General features: G+C 42.3%; 1 protein-coding gene across 4 annotated transcripts in view; it reads left to right on the forward strand.

The window, feature by feature from the left end:
* Positions 1–16,944, forward strand: part of LOC147897344 (uncharacterized) — a 132,586-nt gene extending 115,642 nt beyond the window's left edge. Inside the window, exon 9 of one of the 4 annotated variants that reach the window (XM_087380630.1) lies at positions 16,700–16,944. In XM_087380630.1, coding sequence (XP_087236756.1) covers positions 16,700–16,741 — 42 coding nt within the window. In that variant the 3' untranslated portion in view covers positions 16,742–16,944. Of the gene's footprint in view, positions 1–14,903; positions 15,478–15,633; positions 16,376–16,699 lie in introns of those variants that run through there. The other 3 variants (XM_087380632.1, XM_087380628.1, XM_087380629.1) reach the window with 3 other exon arrangements.
* The last annotated feature ends 2,086 nt before the right edge of the window (positions 16,945–19,030 follow it).

Genomic DNA, 19,030 nt, shown 5'->3' on the forward strand with positions numbered 1-19,030 from the left:
GGGTTAACCTATACCAACGATCTAGGCATGCCTGATAAGAGGATTGTGCATTATGTTGAAATGTATAGCCTGGCAAACCAGGTTGCAAAACCTTCTAGAGATCAGCCAAACTGAGCTGTAGCAATAGCTAAGACCAATGATCCCTTTCAAAGGCCAACATATGAGTTCGACCAGATGTATTCTCCCAGTTGTGGGGCATTATTAAAGTCCCCATAGAGAAAAGCATGATGTCACCACGGATATCGCTGCATATCCTCTACCACGAGATGATTGTGGGGCATAAACTGAAGCTAATTCAAAAATCTCTCCTTGAACAAGACACTATATAACAATCCATCGACGTTGAATATCATTGAAGGCAACAATTGGCTGAAGATCATGCTTCACCCCGAAGATCACACATGAAAAAGAATGCTGTCCAGCATAGAAAATGTCATAGCCATGAAAGTGACCATGTTGGCCCGCATACATATGCTGATTTTGCTCTTGTAGAGCCACTATATCAGGCTGCAAATTATTGAGATACACCCAAACTAACTTCAATTTCCTAGCATCACACAAACCCTTTACATTAAGTGTCAAACATTTGATTTGTGACAGCATATTTTCAATATATATACAGCTGAAGCAAGATTGAGTCAAATCTGCATATCCACCTCAGGATCAGGGCCTCTATCCTGAGGTAACAAAGACTTCTGTTGAGAGGACAGCAAACCCACAATGTCTTCTTTAGGGAAAAGTTTGCGACTGGCTGTGACAGCAGCCCAAGTAATGCCAACACCTGAATTTTCTTCAGGGGTATGACCATTAGAGGAAGTACCATTCCATGTGCGGGGAGGTAAAGGCCTCCTGACTGTGATAGTTTTCCTCGGAGTCTGCCAAGCTTCCTGTGAAGTTTTCTTTTTTCCTTTTGATTGAGAAGTGGAGGGCAGCAAGACAGGAGCATTCCCATGAGAAACAATCAGTGCTTTACCTTTGTCTTGTGCTGCATAAACCTGTTTAGTGGCTTTGTTTTTTATTACAAAAGACCCACCAGTATCCTAATTTTGCATTTGTGTAGGCATAGTGTCTTGTGGCATTTTTTGCACACGCAAAGGACATTGTGAAGCCATAGTCCCTGTTTGCAAGCAATCAAAAAAAGATTGCTGCAAAGAGTGCCTGAAGAAAGAGTATAGGGCAATAATGGGATCACCAAAGACTCTATGATATCTATCTTTCCAGAGAGTCCATAGTGCCCACTGCCGAACCCATACAAAAAACAAATGAAAACCCTATCTGTGTGGGTGAATCCCAAATAACCTGAAAGATTTTTCAAAAGCAGCACTGGGAAATCTGGTTTGTTAACGCTGGCGCAACAATCCCAAAAAGTCACGTGTGTGAGAGCAATGCCAAAGAAGATGAGGCACTGACTCTCGTGGAGCAAAGCATCTGTGACAAACAGGTGGAGCAACATGTCTGGACAATTTATACACTCTTTTTGTTTTTGTGGTGAAACCATTGTATTTATATCAAGAAGAAGTTTTTACAATGAGAATAGTCTAAAGAAACACAACTTTTTTTTTGGTAATATCCAGTGCATATATTTATATGATCATCAATTTACATGATGGGAGGTCTCCAAAATGGAGAGCATCCCAAAGTTCAGAAGCATAAAAAGAAAAGCTGTATGCAAGAAGCATCCATATCACCCTCATGGCAGGCATCATATAAGGATTGCCGCAATGAGGCTCGGAAAGATTCATATGACTTGTGAATCTGCCGACCCAAGTATGCCAAATTATGCTCACTCCAGTGTTGAGATATCGAGCTCCACTCGGGATATGCCAGGGTGACCATTGTGTATTTATGTCACCGACTTGTTAGCTGGAGATGCGGTTGGTACACCACCCACGAATAATAGCTGGATGACAGCTATCCTTATCTACTCTAGTTTGTGGCTCAGTTAGTATGCCACCTTAGTTAGTTGAGTTTGGTTTGAGACCCACATATAGGGTTCTTCTATTTTCTTTGTACTAGAGTTCTTTTGGCTTTCACAACTAAGAAGAGGAAAACTGTTTTCAGCCTCCACCTTTGTGTGTATTCCCCCATTGTGCATGTGAGAAAGCCGCAAGTGAGACTCCTTCCCTCTCTCCCACTATCTTCACATGGTATCAGAGCTTTGTTCGTGGTAAGGAGCTCAAGAAAGCAAACCAAGTTCGCAGTGTCCTGGTAAGAGGACCAGTGTTGCTTTCCTTTTTCGAGTTTGGGAGAGAAGAAAATCTCTGCAGGTAGCACAGCTGGAAGTGCAAGAGTGCACTGTCTCAGATTGAGACGCCCTTTGCGGTGTGGCGAGAGGGCATTATATGCTGCGAGAAAAGGCGAAGCTCTTGGTGACTTTATTTTTCTGATTCGAGGTCATTTCGGGGCCCGTTTTGGAGGCGGAAGTTCTCCGCAGGCACTCAGAAAAAGGCCCTGTTTTTGCTGTGCGACCACTGTTATGCAGGTCGGTGAAAAGTTGCCGCAGAAATGGCATCGTATGCCTGTGCGCAGAGACATTGGGAGTTGCAGATTCATGCTTGTTGCCTGTTGATGCAAAATCGTCACTAGGAAGTGACTGTGTGGTGAAATACCACTTTCATCAGTTTTGCAGATCTGCCCGTGTGAGGCAAAAGCTGTGTTTTTTGCAGTGACAGAATATTTTGCAGTGTTCTATAATGGCATCTGATTCTCTTTCACAGATTGTCACTGAAAAGCTTGACAAGAACAACTTCCAGGCATGGAAGTTTAGAATGACGAATTTCTTGATGGGAAAAGGCTATTGGGAGTTCATTATAGGAAATGAAGAAGAACCTGTTCTTCCTAATGTTCCCAATCAACAGGAAATGCAGGCATTCAAAGGATGGCATGAGAGAGCCAGGAAAGTTATGTACTGGCTGTCTATCAGTATTTTGGACTCCATGATTGTGCATATTCAGGATGCAAGTACGCCAAAGGAGGCATGGGATACTTTGGCAAAAATGTACAGCACAAATACGCAAGCCAGGAAAATGCAGCTCAAGCAGGAGCTGCACAATGTGCAGAGAGAAAATATGAGCATCAATGACTACCACATGAAGGTGAAGAAAATTGCGGATGCACTTGCTTCCATTGGGTCGCCAGTGGATGATGACGATTTAGTTTCTGTGACCTTGAATGGTCTAGGAAAGGATTATGCACAGTTCCGGACATTCATTGCCGTCCGTGAAAAATTTTCTGATTTTGAGGAGTTGATTGCTCTTCTAATTTTTGAAGAGCAAAGAAATGGGGGTGCATCTTCTTCAGCAGGAACTTCAAAAGAAACTGTCTTCTACTCAAATGCTGGCAGAGGTAGAGGCAGAGGTAGAGGAGGCCGATCTGTAGGCCGTGGTAGAAATCAGAATATGCAGCAAACGCAAGAAAACCAGTCCTATGCATGAGGACGTGGTAACTCTAGAGGCAGGGGAAGCCAAAGAGGTCGTGGTGGATGCCAGAGAGGCCAAAATGCAAACAGCAATGTTGAATGCTACTATTGTGGTAAAATGGGGCATATGGCTAAAGACTGCTACAAAAAGCAGAATGACATTATGAATGGAAAATTGCAGCAAGGCAATTATGCATCCTCTAGTAGACAGGGTGATGACAGAAATGAGCATTTGTTTATGGTGCAGCATATGACAAATTCTGTGACAAGTGCAGAAGAAAGCAATGATGTGTGGTATGTTGACTCAGGTGCGTCAAACCACATGACAGGTCATGCTGAATGGATGCAGGATGCAAGGAAAATGAAAAAACCAGGATTTGTGGAGACTGGTGATGATACTGCACATCCTATTGTGCAGATTGGCAAAATTCCTTTGTCTATGCAGGATGGAAAAAAGAAATACTTGTCTGATGTATTTCATGTCCCGAACATCACCAAGAACCTAGTTTCTGTTGGTCAGATGGTTGAGCAGGGCTTGCAGGTCAGATTTAATCCTCATGGATGCTTTGTTGAGGATATGAAAAATAATGGTCGCTTAATAGCAAAAGGAAAGAAGAAGGGCAGGATGTTTACGTTGGATGCGGACATGCCTGAATTGAGTGTAGCAATGTTTGCACATGGGACCGGTGTAGTTGCAGATATTGATATCTGGCACAAACGCATTGGTCATGTTAATATACAGCGACTTAAATCAATGCAAGCCCAAAATATTGTTGCAGGATTGCCTAAATTCAAGGTTGCAGAAATGCACAAGGTTTGTGAAGCCTGTCAATTTGGGGAACAGGCAAGGAAACCTTTCCTTAGGCATGTTCAAGAGAGTAAAAATCCATTGGAATTAATCCACTCTGATGTGTGGACTACTAAAGCTGCATCTATTGGAGGCTGTCACTATTTTGTCACATTTATTGATGACTTCAGCAGAAAACTTTGGGTGTATTTTATGAAAAAGAAAAGTGGAGTGTTTGGGCACTTCAAAGCCTTCAAAGCTATGGTTGAAAAAGAAACAGGCCTGCAAATAAAATGCTTAAGGTCAGATGGAGGGGGAGAGTACCTCTCAAATGAGTTTGCAAGGTTCTTGCAGGAGCATGGTATAACAATATTCATGCAGTCATACCCCACAGCAAAATGGAATTGCAGAAAGGAAAAACAGGCATATTGGAGAGGTATCTCGGGCTATGCTAAATGAAAAAGATCTACCAGATTATTATTGGGCTGAAGCAGTTGCTACAGCAGTTTATATAATGAACAGGACTCCCACTGCAGCAATACATGGCATGACGCTAGAGGAGATGTATACTGGTAGGAAACCAGATATTTCTCATTTGAAAATTTTTGGTTGCATTACCTATGTCCATGTGCCAGATGAGTTGAGGTCCAAGTTGGATCCAAAAGCTGAGAAGTGCGTCTTTATTGGTTATTCTCTGCAGCAGAAAGGGTATAGATGCTATAACCCTTCTACACGAAAGTTCACAGTGAGCAAAGATGTTGTTTTTGATGAGATGAGCAGCTGGTATAAACCAGTAAATGTAATGATTGATGTAGATGCACAAAATGGTAATGTTGCACAGAATTCACAGCAGCAATCACAAAATATTAGTGGACCTGGAGTGTCCTCTAGTAGTGGTTCACATACTTCGCCATGGACAGGCAGATTGAGATCAGGAGAATCTCCTCAAAGCAATGCAGAGAGTGGTATGCAGGTATCACAAAAAGGAAAAGAGAAGGTAGATCAGCCCATGTTTGATGTGAATGCAGGTCACTCTTATGTGGATGGTGAATCCAGTGGCTCAGAACAGAGCATTGATGATGAGTTGGGTATTCCTTCTGTTGTTACACCTGGAGTAAGGAAGACCAGGGATGTTTTGAGAGCACCTGGAAGTGAGCCTATTTTGCGCAGATCTACCAGGGTTAGGTATCGTGTGGATAGGCTGAAATATGATGGATTTACAGCCATTCACTATGCCTATATGGTCAAAGTGATACAAGAACCAGAACCCACTTCTTTTGAGCAAGCCATGGAAAATGAAAAATGGGAGAAAGCCATGGATGAAGAAATGGATGCCTTGGATGCTAATGCTACATGGGAATTGGTGCCTTTGTCTAAAGACAAGAATGCAATTGACTGTAAGTGGGTTTATAAGATCAAGCACAATGCAGATGGTTCTGTAAATAGATACAAGGCAAGATTAGTTGTCAAGGGGTATGCACAGACATATGGCATTGACTATGAAGAAACTTTCAGCCCGGTTGCAAGGATGGCAACCGTAAGAGCAGCCATTGCTATGGCTGCATCAAAGGGATGGTCTTTACATCAGATGGATGTAAAGAATGCCTTCTTGCATGGTGATTTGCAATAAGAGGTCTTTATGGAGCAGCCAGCAGGTTATGTTCATGCTATTCATCCTGAGTTTGTTTGCAGGTTGAAGAAAGCCTTGTATGGCTTGAAGCAAGCACCTAGAGCATGGTCTGACAAGATAGGACAGTATCTTGTCACTATTGGCTTTCAGATTTCCAAGGCAGATTTCTCACTCTATGTGAGAAAAACAGAGAAAGGGATTATGCTGCTTGTCATTTATGTTGATGATTTGATCATCACAGGTGATAGTGATGAAGATATCCTTCATGTGAAAATGCTATTGAGGCAGAAGTTTGAGATGAAGGATTTGGGAGAGCTGCGTTATTTCTTGGGCATTGAGGTGATTAGATCACCAAGTGGGATACAGCTCTTGCAGAGGCAGTATGGATTGGACATGCTGTCCAAATATGGGATGACAGGCTGTAAGCCTATTTCAGTTCCTTTGGAGCAGAATGTGAAGCTGAGCGCAGATGCAGGTGAGCTTCTGGAAGACCCTACTATGTACAGACGCATAGTAGGAAGTTTGATTTACATGACTATTACTAGGCCAGATTTGAGCTATGTTGTTGGGTTGGTAAGTCAGTTTATGCAGGCTCCAAGGAAACCGCATTTGGATGCAGCTAGACGCATACTCAGGTATGTGAAGTCCACATTGCAGTATGGACTATTTTATGAGGCTGGGGTTCAGATACAGTTGCATGGATACACTGATGCTGATTGGGCTGGTAGTATTTCTGATAGACGATCTACCAGTGGATATGTGTTCTCTTTTGGGAGTGCTGCAGTCACTTGGAGCAGCAAGAAACAGCCTACAGTTGCCTTGTCGAGCACAGAGGCTGAGTACAGGGGTGCAGCAATGGCTGCATGTGAGGTAGCTTGGTTGCATAAGCTACTCTATGATATGCATCAGTCTACAGATGGGCCAGTTGTCATTTATTGTGACAACATGAGCAGCATACACTTGGCAAAGAACCCAGTCTTTCATGCTAGAACAAAGCATATTGAGGTGCATTATCACTATGTACGGGAGAAAGTGTTACTAGGTCTTATTGATCTAGTTTATGTCAGCACAGAGGATTAGGTAGCTGACATATTCACGAAAGCATTGGGCGCAGAGAAGCTGCGCAAGTTCAGAGACCTGCTTGGTGTGCAGGAATTGAGATTGAGCTCGAGGGGGAGTGTTGAGATATCGAGCTCCACTCGCGATATGCCAGGGTGACCGTTGTGTATTTATGTCACCGACTTGTTAGTTGGAGATGCGGTTGGTACACCGTCCACGAATAATAGCTGGATGACAGCTATCCTTATCTACTCTAGCTTGTGGCTCAGTTAGTATGCCACCTTAGTTAGTTGAGTTTGGTTTGAGACCCACATATAGGGTTCTTCTATTTTCTTTGTACTAGAGTTCTTTTGGCTTTCACAACTAAGAAGAGGAAAACTGTTTTCAGCCTCCACCTTTGTGTGTATTCCCCCATTGTGCATGTGAGAAAGCCGCAAGTGAGACTCCTTCCCTCTCTTCCACGATCTTCACATCCAGATTGTCCAAAGAGCCCAATATCGCACCCAAGAGAGAAATAGTGAGTATTGAGACAAGGACTTCATAAATCTGCCAAAGAGCCAGAAATGTTTCCCAAATCTGTGACTCAGGAAACGGATCCGAAGATAATCTGAAATTCTTCTGAGGAGGATCTTAGAACACGGGCAGTGCCAAAGCAAATGAATAACAGTCTCTGAAGTGGCCTGATATCTTAAGCATGTGGATGGTGCAATGCGACGCTTAGCAAGTGTGACCCCCACTGACAATGTACCTGTCATACATCTCCAAAGAAAAAGTCTTTGTTTCAATGGCATTTTACACTTCCATAATATCCTGAGATTCTTCCGCCACCATGAGAGGGGCTTCCTTATATGCCACAGAGAATTAGCATATTGCTGAATCCATGGAGCAGGCTGAAGAAGCCTATAGGCTTTGATGGAGGTTAAGGCAGGAAGAGGAACAGGATGAGTGCAGGTAGCAGAGGGTTGCAATTGCCAATCCATAAGCCTGTCAGTGTCAGCCACAGGAGGAACAGGTAGAAAAGGATGTAATAAATCAGCAATTTTCTTCCATATAGACCTATGATGCATTCCCAATGCATAGGAAGCAGTGGCCTGAGGAAATGATAAGACATATCCTTGATCATCTACCACATCATGCATGTATCTAATTCCCAATTTCATGAGATTGTAGGCCCGAACAGGTTCCTGTAAAGTTAGCAGAATTGCAAAAATGGCACTCGAGTGAATACTTCCTTTCCTCATTGAGTTTGTCCCCGAGCAATTATCAGGAGCCCATTTGACCTGAGAAAGTACTTGTTTCCAGTCAAGTATCAGAGTAGTAGAGAAAGGACAGCCATGTATCTTTCCTACAAATCTGCCAATGACAACCTCCCAATGATCAGTAGTCCAATGACCATAAGCACAAGTCCTCATGTTGACACACATGGATGCTAGCATATAAGTCCATGGCTGTTGTTGGTGGAAAAAAGTGTGCAGCATAGTCGCCTTCCTTGCAAGCACATGATATCTTATATCGAGGACATTAAGTCCACCATGCATCCTAGGAGAGCACACCATTTCCATCTTCATCAGTCTCAATGCTTTCGTAGCATTTTTTGTCCTCCATAACATCTCCATAGCTTGAGACATAAAGGCTAAAATATCCTTGGAGGACCAATGTATCAAAGGCAAATAGAACTGGACATAGGACATTACAATGGACTGTACTATTCTGAGCCTGACATGAAGAGGCCAAGTAGAAATCTTCCAGTATTCCAGTTTGTGTTGAAGCCTTTGGAAGATCCATTTTAGCTGCTGCTTCCTGGTGATATGCCATCCTATGGGAAATCCCAAATGCCTGACTACATCTTTGGAATGCACCACCTGACTTGGCCAAAGAATAGAATGCCAATCACATTGTGTCAGGGGAAGTAATTTAGATTTGTCAAAATTGACATCTAAAGAAACACACACACACACACATTTTTTTTGGGGTGAAATCTTTGATTGCTTTATATTACAATATAGCCAGCAAAAAAAAAACTGGTAAGCGGAAATAATACATCAAGTGAAGATGTCCATGTAGGACAAATATACATCCTGATCTATGGAGTGAGTTTGCAAACAATCGAAGAGCGATTGTTGCAAGGAATGACAGAAAAAGACAAAAGTAGAAAACATTGGATCACCAAAGACTGTGTGATTTCTAGCTTTCCAGAGAGTCCAGAGTGCCCAGTAGCGAACCCAAGTAAAGAACAAATCGAAATCTAGCCGTTTGGGATATATCCCAAACAACAAAAAATGCTTGCCAAAAACAGCCTGAGAGAATCTCAATCTCAATTTGTTGCGAAGAATACCCAAGAAATTCTGTGTCTTAGAGCAATTCCAAAAGATATGAGATATAGATTCCCAGGGAGCTAAAGACCGATGACAGACGCAGGAGCCATACCTCTGCAAGATAAGAGCTGTCTTGACGGTACAACCCCCAACAGAACACACCATAAAAAACACCTGTTGGCGTAAAGGAAGATTAGAGTGCCAAATCTGCTTTAATCTCTTTCTCCACCATTTGAGTGGACGATGCAATGCTCAAATCTAATTAGCTCCGTTTGACACCCAAGGTGGTGATGACAAAACTTTATATAGAGAAGAGACTGTGATATGAGACAGCTTCGAAGGACGAATAGATGAATATAAAGGAAGAAGAGTTCAATCTTGAAGCATGTCTCGAAACTCTAATGGCGGTACTGTGTGAAATGGCTGAACCATTCGAGAAATGACATGCCATACTGGACGATAGTGCATGCCCAAACCATATTTTGCAGCAGCCAAAGGGAAAGATAAAATAATGCCATCATCATTGATAACATCTGCAACAACTGAAATCCCTTTTAAATTAAGAAAATAAGAACGTTGAGGCTCCTGCAAAGCCAAGGGAGTAGAGAAAGCCCGTGACCAATGGATGCTCTCTACTCGCACAAAGTTACCCTGTAAAGAGTCTCTTCCATTCCATGCCAAGTGTGAAAGAATATGCTTCCAATCAAAAAACATCTGAGAAACCATAGGGCAACCTTTGATTTTGCCTTCAATACAACCTAGGAGAAAATCCCACTATGTGGGTCGCCAAAAACCAAATGCAGTAGTAGTAATGTAAACCAGTAAGGAACACATCATAGCAGCCCAAGGCTGATCATCTTGAAGAAACTGAAGTATCATCTTGTCTTTATGAGCTAAAATGTGCACATGTATATTAAGAATATTCAACCCTCCATGCAATTTGGGCGAGCACAATCTCTGTACTGGAAGAATCCGCAAGCTTTTCTTGCCATGCTTTGACCGCCATAAAATTTCCATAATGGTGGACATGAAGGAAGACAAATTCTTCTTAGTGAAAAAAATCAATGGCAGATAAAACTGAATATAAGCCACCAAAATAGACTGAACAATGTGAACTCGGACATGCAACGGCCAAGTAGTCAATTTCCAATATTCCAGTTTTTCTTCAATTTAGCAAGAACCCGGTCAATCTGTTGACGGCAGGTAATGCTCCAACCTAAAGGATATCCAAGATGGCGTATCAATTGAGTTGGCGGAACAATTTCCCCCAGCCATAGTAGCCTTTACCAATCCTAGTTATGCAAAGGCAACAAATGGGATTCCTGAAAATTAATGTGTAGGCCAGCAGCCAGTCCATACAAAGAAAGAGTTTGCATTAGTGAAGAAAGATCACTTGGAGTGTTTTTTGGCATCACACACACACACACATATATAAATGCATGTATGTATACCTATACACACTTTTTTTTTTTTCTTGGTGAAATCCATGTTTGTTTATATTACAAGAAGCAGTTCCCAAAGAGGGAACATGCCATCACAAACATCTAAATATTCAACATAAGACATGTAGACAAAGGAATCTATCTGACGAGCACTGAGATAGTCATAAAAAGATTGCCTGAGTGACATGTAGAAATAGGGAAACTTGGAAAAAGTGGAATCTCTAAAGACTATGATTTTGGTCCTTCCACTGAGTCTGGAGTTCCCAACATCAAACCCAAGTGAAGAAAAGATGAAACTCATGCCTTGGTGGATAAATGCCAAATATCTAGAAGAGCTTGCCAAAGGAAGCACAAGGAATCTGGATGGAGACGCTCTTGTCATGAGTGATAGGGCAATGCCAAAAGAGATGGATCAAGGATTCCCTAGGAGCCAGCAGACATCTGTGACAAATAGTAGGAGCAATACGTCTACATGCTAGGAGTTGGCCAAATTGGAATAATCCCTAGCATCATCCGCCATAGAAACATTAGTCGATAAAGAGGCAATTTACAGCTCCAAAGTTGTCGCAATCTTTTGCGCCACCACGTGCCATGATGATTCATAGACCAAATCTGATTTTCCCGATTAGAAATCCAAAGTGGAGGCATCAAACCCTATACAAACTGGGCACTGTAGTATTAGCCAAGAGTAGAGGACGAGTGCCTGAATCCTGACAATATAGAACCCAATCCGTAAGACGATAAGAGAGCTCTAACTTTGGTACTGGTAAGAAAGATTGAAGCATGTGAGAAAGAGAATTCCAAAACTGTCTATAATGCAGTCCCGAACCATCTTGCCCGGCCTTCAGTTACCTAAAGGGCAGTAAACCGTAACTATCGTAGCATTCATTCCTTTCACAGCCACATTGCTTCATCCCCAATCACTTCTATTAATTAGTTGCCTTTGAAAAACACTTAGAAATAAATGGATAATAACGAGATGGAGGCTGTAATGCCCTTGCTCAAAAGACACATCACATGAGATACCCACTGGCCCCAAGTACCATGGCGCCCTTTTCGGTATTTATTTAATTCTTATGAAAATGAAATTGCTTTACAACAACGGCTCACCCTTGTACTGATGAGTCCTGTAGTTTCTCTGTCAAGCCAGACCTTGGCTTCACGGCATCAAACTCAAGTACACCACTAGATCCCATCTATCAAGGAAAAACTAAGGCGTTCCCCAAAGACTGTAACCAATTGTGAGTAACAAGGCATCCATACACTCTTCAAATGCTCAAGCAGCCTCAAGGCATCCAAATATGATACACTGCCCCTCTGGCAGTCTCCGAGGCACACCCTTTGTAATTGAGTGTTTGCTTAAGCTTGTAAGGTACACAGGAAGATCCAAACAACAAATGCACCGCAAGGAACTTGAAAATTGCAAAAGGAAAACAAAGGGGAAGTAAGAACAACTATACCCGCTGTCCGTGGAAGAGGGGCAAGCTCTGCTCTCGCACCTTTCCTCTGTCCAGGTCCCCAGCAGAGTGCAGGTGACTTCAAACCACGGGGTAGAGGGAGAAAGAGAGAGAATGAGAAGACTGGAAGCTCAGAAGAAAGGGGATGAAGAAGCTCAGGTGTGCAGAAGACCACCGGGTAGGAGGAAACAAGTTCAACCAGCAGCCAGAACCTCGAAGTGGGTGAAGCAAAACCATCGTACAAGCCTTGGAAAGAGTGCCCAAACAACCCGTTCAGCAGCAACAATAAAAGACCTGTTCAGCCAGCATGGAATCATCCGTACAGCAGGGAATTGTTCTGTACAGCAGCGTTGAAAGGCTTTTACAGTAGGTACAGACACTTTGAATGCAATTCCTGCAGTCCGTACAGCCATACGGACTGCCTCGGGGTGCACACAGGTCAAAGATGCAAGGAGTCAAGCCTTGGAATGCATGCCCTTCTACACGGATTTGTAGGGCATCTCGTAAAACGTGCCCAACTCACAAAAATCGTCACACATTTCCCTTCCAAGGTACAAACCTTGGAGAAGGTTGGTAGGTGGGATGCATGTGAGGTTGCCATGTGGCACCTCATTTATGCTCTAACCCACTCTACCAATGACACACTTGAATCCCCTTGGGCCCAACTTTTGGACCCCTCCATAATGCCTTAGTTTTACCCTTGGTCCTAGTGGATGCACCTAGAATGTGCCCCTAGGGACTTCTAGGAAATCTACACTAATCTAGATCCCGTGCATGTAGGCAATCAAAAAATGATTGCTGTATGGAAGCACGAAAGAAATGATACTTATATAGGGGAGGGTCATCAAAGACTCTATGATTATGGTCCTTCTATAGAGTCCATAGTGCCCAAACGAACCCAATGAAAGGAAAGATCAAATCCCTCCCTCATAGGATGAACATTGAAGATCCAAAATTGCTTGGCGAAATTAGCAGTAGGAAAATGAGCCGTAAATCGTTGTTGAAGCATAAACAAGGAATGTTGAGGATTAGGCAATGCCAAAACAAATGAGGCATAGATTCTAGAAAAGATAGACATCACCGACAAACAGCAAGAGCAATGTGATGTTGAGCCAATATTTGTCCAAACAGAAGAACCCCAAGGAGAACTCTCCAAAAGAAAACCTACTGACAAAACGGAAGTTTGCAATCCCAAATTCGCCTCAACCATTTCCCCTACCATAGACCAAAATGGAGAACGTGTCATAGATCAAATGCGCGTGCGCACACACAGACACCCACACACGTATTTGTTTTTAGGGCTGACATCCAATTGTATTTATATTAGAAAAATAGTCCCCAAGGAAGGGACAGCCCAATATAATCTCAAAAGATCTATGTTGATGACAAAAAGGAAGGATAATCCAGACCCACGTGCGGAGGCAATTATTAAAAGATTGCTTCAGTGATGCCTAGGAAAGATGATATTTAGCTAGAGACAGATCACCAAAGACCCTATGGTAGCGATCCTTCCATAAAGTCCATTAACAAACCCAAAGAGAAGATATTTAGCTAGAGACGGATCACCAAAGACCCTATGGTTGCGATTCTTCCATAAAGTCCAGTAATGAACCCAATAGAAGAGAAGAGCATACCCTTGCTTGATAGGATGAAAACCGAACAGCCAAAATAGCTTTGCCAAAAACGACCAGTAGGGGAACAACCCTGAAGCCAATGCTGAAGCAAAAGCAAGAAGTCATGGGATTCTAGGAAATGCCAAAAGAGATGTGGCATAGACTTCCACAAGGAGGGACATCGGCGACAAATGGCAAGAGCAATATGTCGACGAGCCAAGGTCTATCCAAATGGGAGAACACGCAAAACTCATAAGTGGGTTGGTGAGTTTTTACAGAGAAAGGAACTTTCTATTAATGCTTGGAGGAATCAACCATATGAGTCAGGTATCCCTACGATGCTAACCATGGGAAACAAAAGCCGAACAAGGTTGAAAGAAAACCATCTTGTTTCCGGAGAACCCAACTCATTGCCTTGGGAATCTTTGGAACAAGGGCTAACAACCAGGGAGGAGGACTATACAACTAGCGAATCCCTTGCGGCATAAAATATAAAAAGCGAAGCCTTGCAGAAATAGTCCCACCTTTTGGCGGGGACACTCTAGAATCCGATGTTTTGCGCTCCCACGTGGCATGTAGTGTACATGATATCTTGCCAGATGGCAACCAGAGTGGTTGCGGGCGGAATACCATGCCTGCCCATCAATAGGCTGCAGCACGTAACCCAGATGTTCCAGGCCGTTATACTAGATTGTCTCCCACACTCCATCCTCTTGAGAAGAGAGGGGATGATGCCGAGCAGGTGGGATCGCCTCATGTAGCTCAGTCCTCTGAATTCTGTCCCTGTATCCTGTAGGTTGGGGAAACCTTGTCAATGAGGAAGGCATGGTCCCCCCTCTGTCAACGAGAGTGGTGAGTTGGTCTCACGCTTTTGCATATCCTCTACCACTACTACATTGTGGTCGCCTCCACGTGAGCAGTATGCTCACATTTCTAATTTTAGACATCTCTGACCATGTCTAGCGAGCATTTTCATTATTGCTGACTGTGGACCTGGCATGTGCGTTATTTAAGCTGCATCTAAGCTCCCCTGATAAATATTTTGACTGATAGAGAGAGGAACGGGGGAGAGAAGGGGGGGGGGGGGCGGGGGGCTGGGGAAGTAGGATAAATAGAACTCTACTTATTGGAGAAAATTTGCAATCTTACAAATTCTTTTTTATGAATGATTGTCAACTTCAGGCTTTACGCGTTCTTCTGCCAAATCTTAAAAAGCGAGGCTTTTCGGTTGTTACACTTTCTGAGCTTCTTGATCTGAAGCATAAGCTGTAAGGAGGTTCAGGTTCTCTTCAGTATATCTTACTAAATGCATGACCTGTATCAATAAACCGATCCTTTCCACTTCAGACATTCGTGTGGGGAGAGTAAAGAACATATGAGGACTAAATTTGTATATTTGGAAATATTTTCAGCAGCTTAATTTTCCATTTACTGTCTTGGAAGTTATCCTTCTAAATGCATGAGCTGTAATCCGAGTCTGGAGACACTAAAGACCCAGGTCCCTCGAATCTGGAGACCAATCCGAGTCTTATAACAAAAGCAGTGGGGTGACTCACAAAGGAACTCTTGTTTTCCACTATCCTGGATCCCAGTGCAGGCATGCTATTCATCTACACGTATCTGAAGAACACAATCACTAATTGTGTCCACAAAATATAAACGACTATGGATCAAGAGATTATTTTGGCCAGATAGAGCCTAAAAATAATTTATTTTTCTCAAAATTAGTTTTAGATACTTATGAAAGCTCGGTATTTTTCTACGATGTTGCAAGCATAGTCAATAAATCCATTTAGTTAATTTAAGCATACCTGTTAAATCCATTTAGTTAATTTAAGCATACCTGTTAAATAGGCTTACTATTTTTTAAACTTGCTAAATTTGGACTTTTCTCTTTGATGCCAAATTGCAGAGATAGGCAATAAATATAAATACTAAATTTAAGAAAGAGATACAAAGTACGATGACAAATCAGAAGCTAAGGAGTCCAAAAATAGAAAGCTGTAATCGAGACGCAGGTCGAAACTCTGATTCCAGGCTCCAGCAGTGACACATGACAGGAGCGACACGAGGAGGGGAATGAACTTGCCTGGCATGTGGGAGAGCTCCCATGAACACTTGAGCCCATTGCTCCCACCATTTTTTCTCTCCTGCACCACTGATGAGCTGCAGGAGCTGCATCCTCTCTCCTTTTTTCTGCAAGGAGATGCAAGTTTTATTCCAGGAGTTGCAAAGTGTTGCATTCTCACCCATGACTTGCAAGAAGCTGCAGCACTTGTCCATGACCTGCAAGGAGCTGCACAGATTCTCCCAAAAACTACATAGGTCTGCGGCTACTCTTCCATGAGCTGTCTAGAGGTGTTACTCCCTCCATGAGGTACAAAACTGCTGTCCAGGGTGCTCTCTATTTCTACAAGTTGCTACACTCTTCGCTGCTGGTGCAGGTTGTCTTTAGGCTACTGCACTGTATTCTTGGTGATGTTGCAGACCTTGCTATACCTTCTTTGAAGATGAGGCTTTTTTTTGAGCTGCTAATGGGTGTGACCTCCTAGGCTTTGCATATCCAACATGGTTATCATTTCTAATGCTGTTTTACTTCCTGGACAATGAGTAGGATAGATGAAGGTTGCTTTGGGTACCCTCTCATTTACGCAATATCAACCCACAAAGATTAGCTTCCAGTTATTGAATAGTACATGCTGCTGTCCAGGCAACAATCAGCAGTCTGTTGCTTTTCTGATTACGCAATATCACAGCCACAAAGATTAGCTTCCAGTTATTGAATAGTACATGCTGCTGTCCAGGCAACAATCAGCAGTCTGTTGCTTTTCTGGTTATGTCTTGTTTCAAGGTGGTGAGTGACTGTCATGAATAAAAACTGAACCGTCTGTTATGTTTTCAAAGGATGAGTTTTTGGCAGGATCTTGGATTCATCTAGATATATGCTTCTGCTGTACTAACAGACGTGCAAATTTCAGGTTAGCTTTCGTCCATGTTGCGGCTTGCTGATGTTGCAATAAATTCGTTCCATCTTTAGTGGTGCATTGCCCTATCTGCTATCTTTTCTAAGCATCTTTTGCTGAGAATTGCTTGTTTGGGAGAGAAAAAAAACTATAGTCTTCACAAGAAGTTGTAGCTTGAATGAAAAGAATGTGGACTACTTTTTTGATTAGCCTTCTCCTTTAATGCTAGCCTTTGTCATGACTGAGTCTGCCCTTCATCTCCGGAAACTGAGTACCAAGAATTTTGTATATCTGGATGCTCAACTGTGTGGATGCATGGATATATATGTGTGAGAGCATGTTTAGCTATGTGTGATGGAGTTTATGGTTTCAACCTTGTGACTGTCATGAGATTGAAACTGCACTATTTGTTGTGTTCTCAATAGATGAGTTTGCGCATGTTCTTGGATTCATCTTTATATATCTTGTTTTGTCCTTGCAGTAATGATCAATAGATATTATGATATAAATGTCTTTCATGTGAAATACAGTTTACTTCTGATGTTTTAGAAAAATAAATTGAATAGTACTTCAAGCATAGCTCTTCAAGCTTCTATATGTTTCAACAGTGTGAAAGCTACTGTTGTTGTGTGGAACCAGTGTCTGATGAATTTTTATGCTATGCATAGAAATGTGCTTGAAAGATGAGCCAGGACTCCAAAACCTGAAAAACCATCCCAAAATATATTTATGAAGAGTGCTTGTGTAAGGGGGGATCCATGTCTTGGCTCTGTAGTATGGCATAATTTAACGATTTTTGCATATTTTGAGTTTTTATTTTTAAATTATTGCACAAGGTTTCATCAAGAAGACACAGTGTGGTTTCAAGGCATAAATAACAGCTATATGCAAAACTTGGTTGTTCAGAAAATGTCTGTCTATTGCCCCCAAAGAGGAGAGGCTATCATCCTTATGGAAGTAAAAAATATGGAGGGGGACACGAATGGGTAAACTAAACTGATCATTCTTGAGTGCAACGTCATGGAACCAATGGTAAGGGATGGCAATTTGGGTCTTCAACAGACCATGCTCAAGCTATGTATAACACATATACCTCTTGCAAGCTGCTCAAGAGAAAGAAAGCATGCAGACTTCCAAAAACCTAATCATCATGCGGGGCAGCTATCCCATGTCGTCATTGAATGAGAGACCTAAGTCCTAGCTAGACTCTGTTGAATGAGAGGCCTAAGTCCTAGCTAGACTCTGTTGTCATCGGAGATGAGTTCTTGAAAAAAAAAACTGATGGCCTGCATCCTATGTCTTAGGAAAATGTAAGGAAAGGTTAAACAAATCTTGAAATAGGCACATAGAATGCTAGACCAACTGACTGAGATGAATGATGCAAGGATCCAGTTGAACCCAAGGTTGGCAAGTACTCCCTGGGTGAGGAATGCAATGGTCAATGTTGTCACATACAAGCTCTTCCATGGCTGATCTGTAGGTTTGAAATTGCTGTACTTGTAGGATTGGAGTTGTGGCTAGAGCTCTAATCTGCGTACTTGTCTTACTTGATCATTGCTCAACTAACAATGCCGTTCTTGTAATCAAGCATGGTGCTACATACTTTCAGAAGGCATCATAATGTATGTAATTTGATTGACTGCATTGGAGGGTCAACATGGGTCCAGCTAATAAATTTATGAGCTCTGACATATCATCATCATGATTACAAATTTGTGGATGCTTGCCACTCAACCTCCACATTATGGGGCTAGTATGAGAGAGATTGAGCATAGGCATTGCCAAATTCTCGTCATGCTTGGCATCAAGGACAAACTCTGTCCTATCAGGGGCTCATTTGAGAAGACAAAGCCTTCTCATATTGTAAGGTATATTTCGAGGAGGAAGCAAGATTGGGTGCAATTTTTCAGGACCACGGCTTTCAATAATGTATTAAAAGGGAGCCTATTACTCATGATAAAATACAAGTGAGCCCTCCTGTAAGATATCTTTGTATTAGTGAGAGTCACAGAGTGCACCTTTTTTTATACATGTTCCCTGGATTGTCTATAAAGTGGTCATGGGTTGACTTTCCTATCTTTCAGTGATTAGACACAGACCCACTTCCAAAGAAAACCGTTCAGCTACTCTGAAAGAAAAGGACTGATAATAATGTCCAAGCAACATCACTGCAAGTGGACTCTTCGTTTATAGATAAGGAAAACAGCATGCTCTCTAAAGAGTGGGGATTCAACTCCCATATATCGAAAGTGCTTGGCAGTTAAGTAATGCTCTGAAAAAAGGAGAGACCACTCATAAATAGCGATGCACTGAGGTTTGCATTGTCGCTTCAACTTATCGTTTCCC

This window comes from Dipteris shenzhenensis, chromosome 10, assembly GCF_047967505.1.
Source record: "Dipteris shenzhenensis isolate YYH24624 ecotype China chromosome 10, Dip_SZ_1.0, whole genome shotgun sequence".
Lineage (NCBI taxonomy): Eukaryota > Viridiplantae > Streptophyta > Polypodiopsida > Gleicheniales > Dipteridaceae > Dipteris > Dipteris shenzhenensis.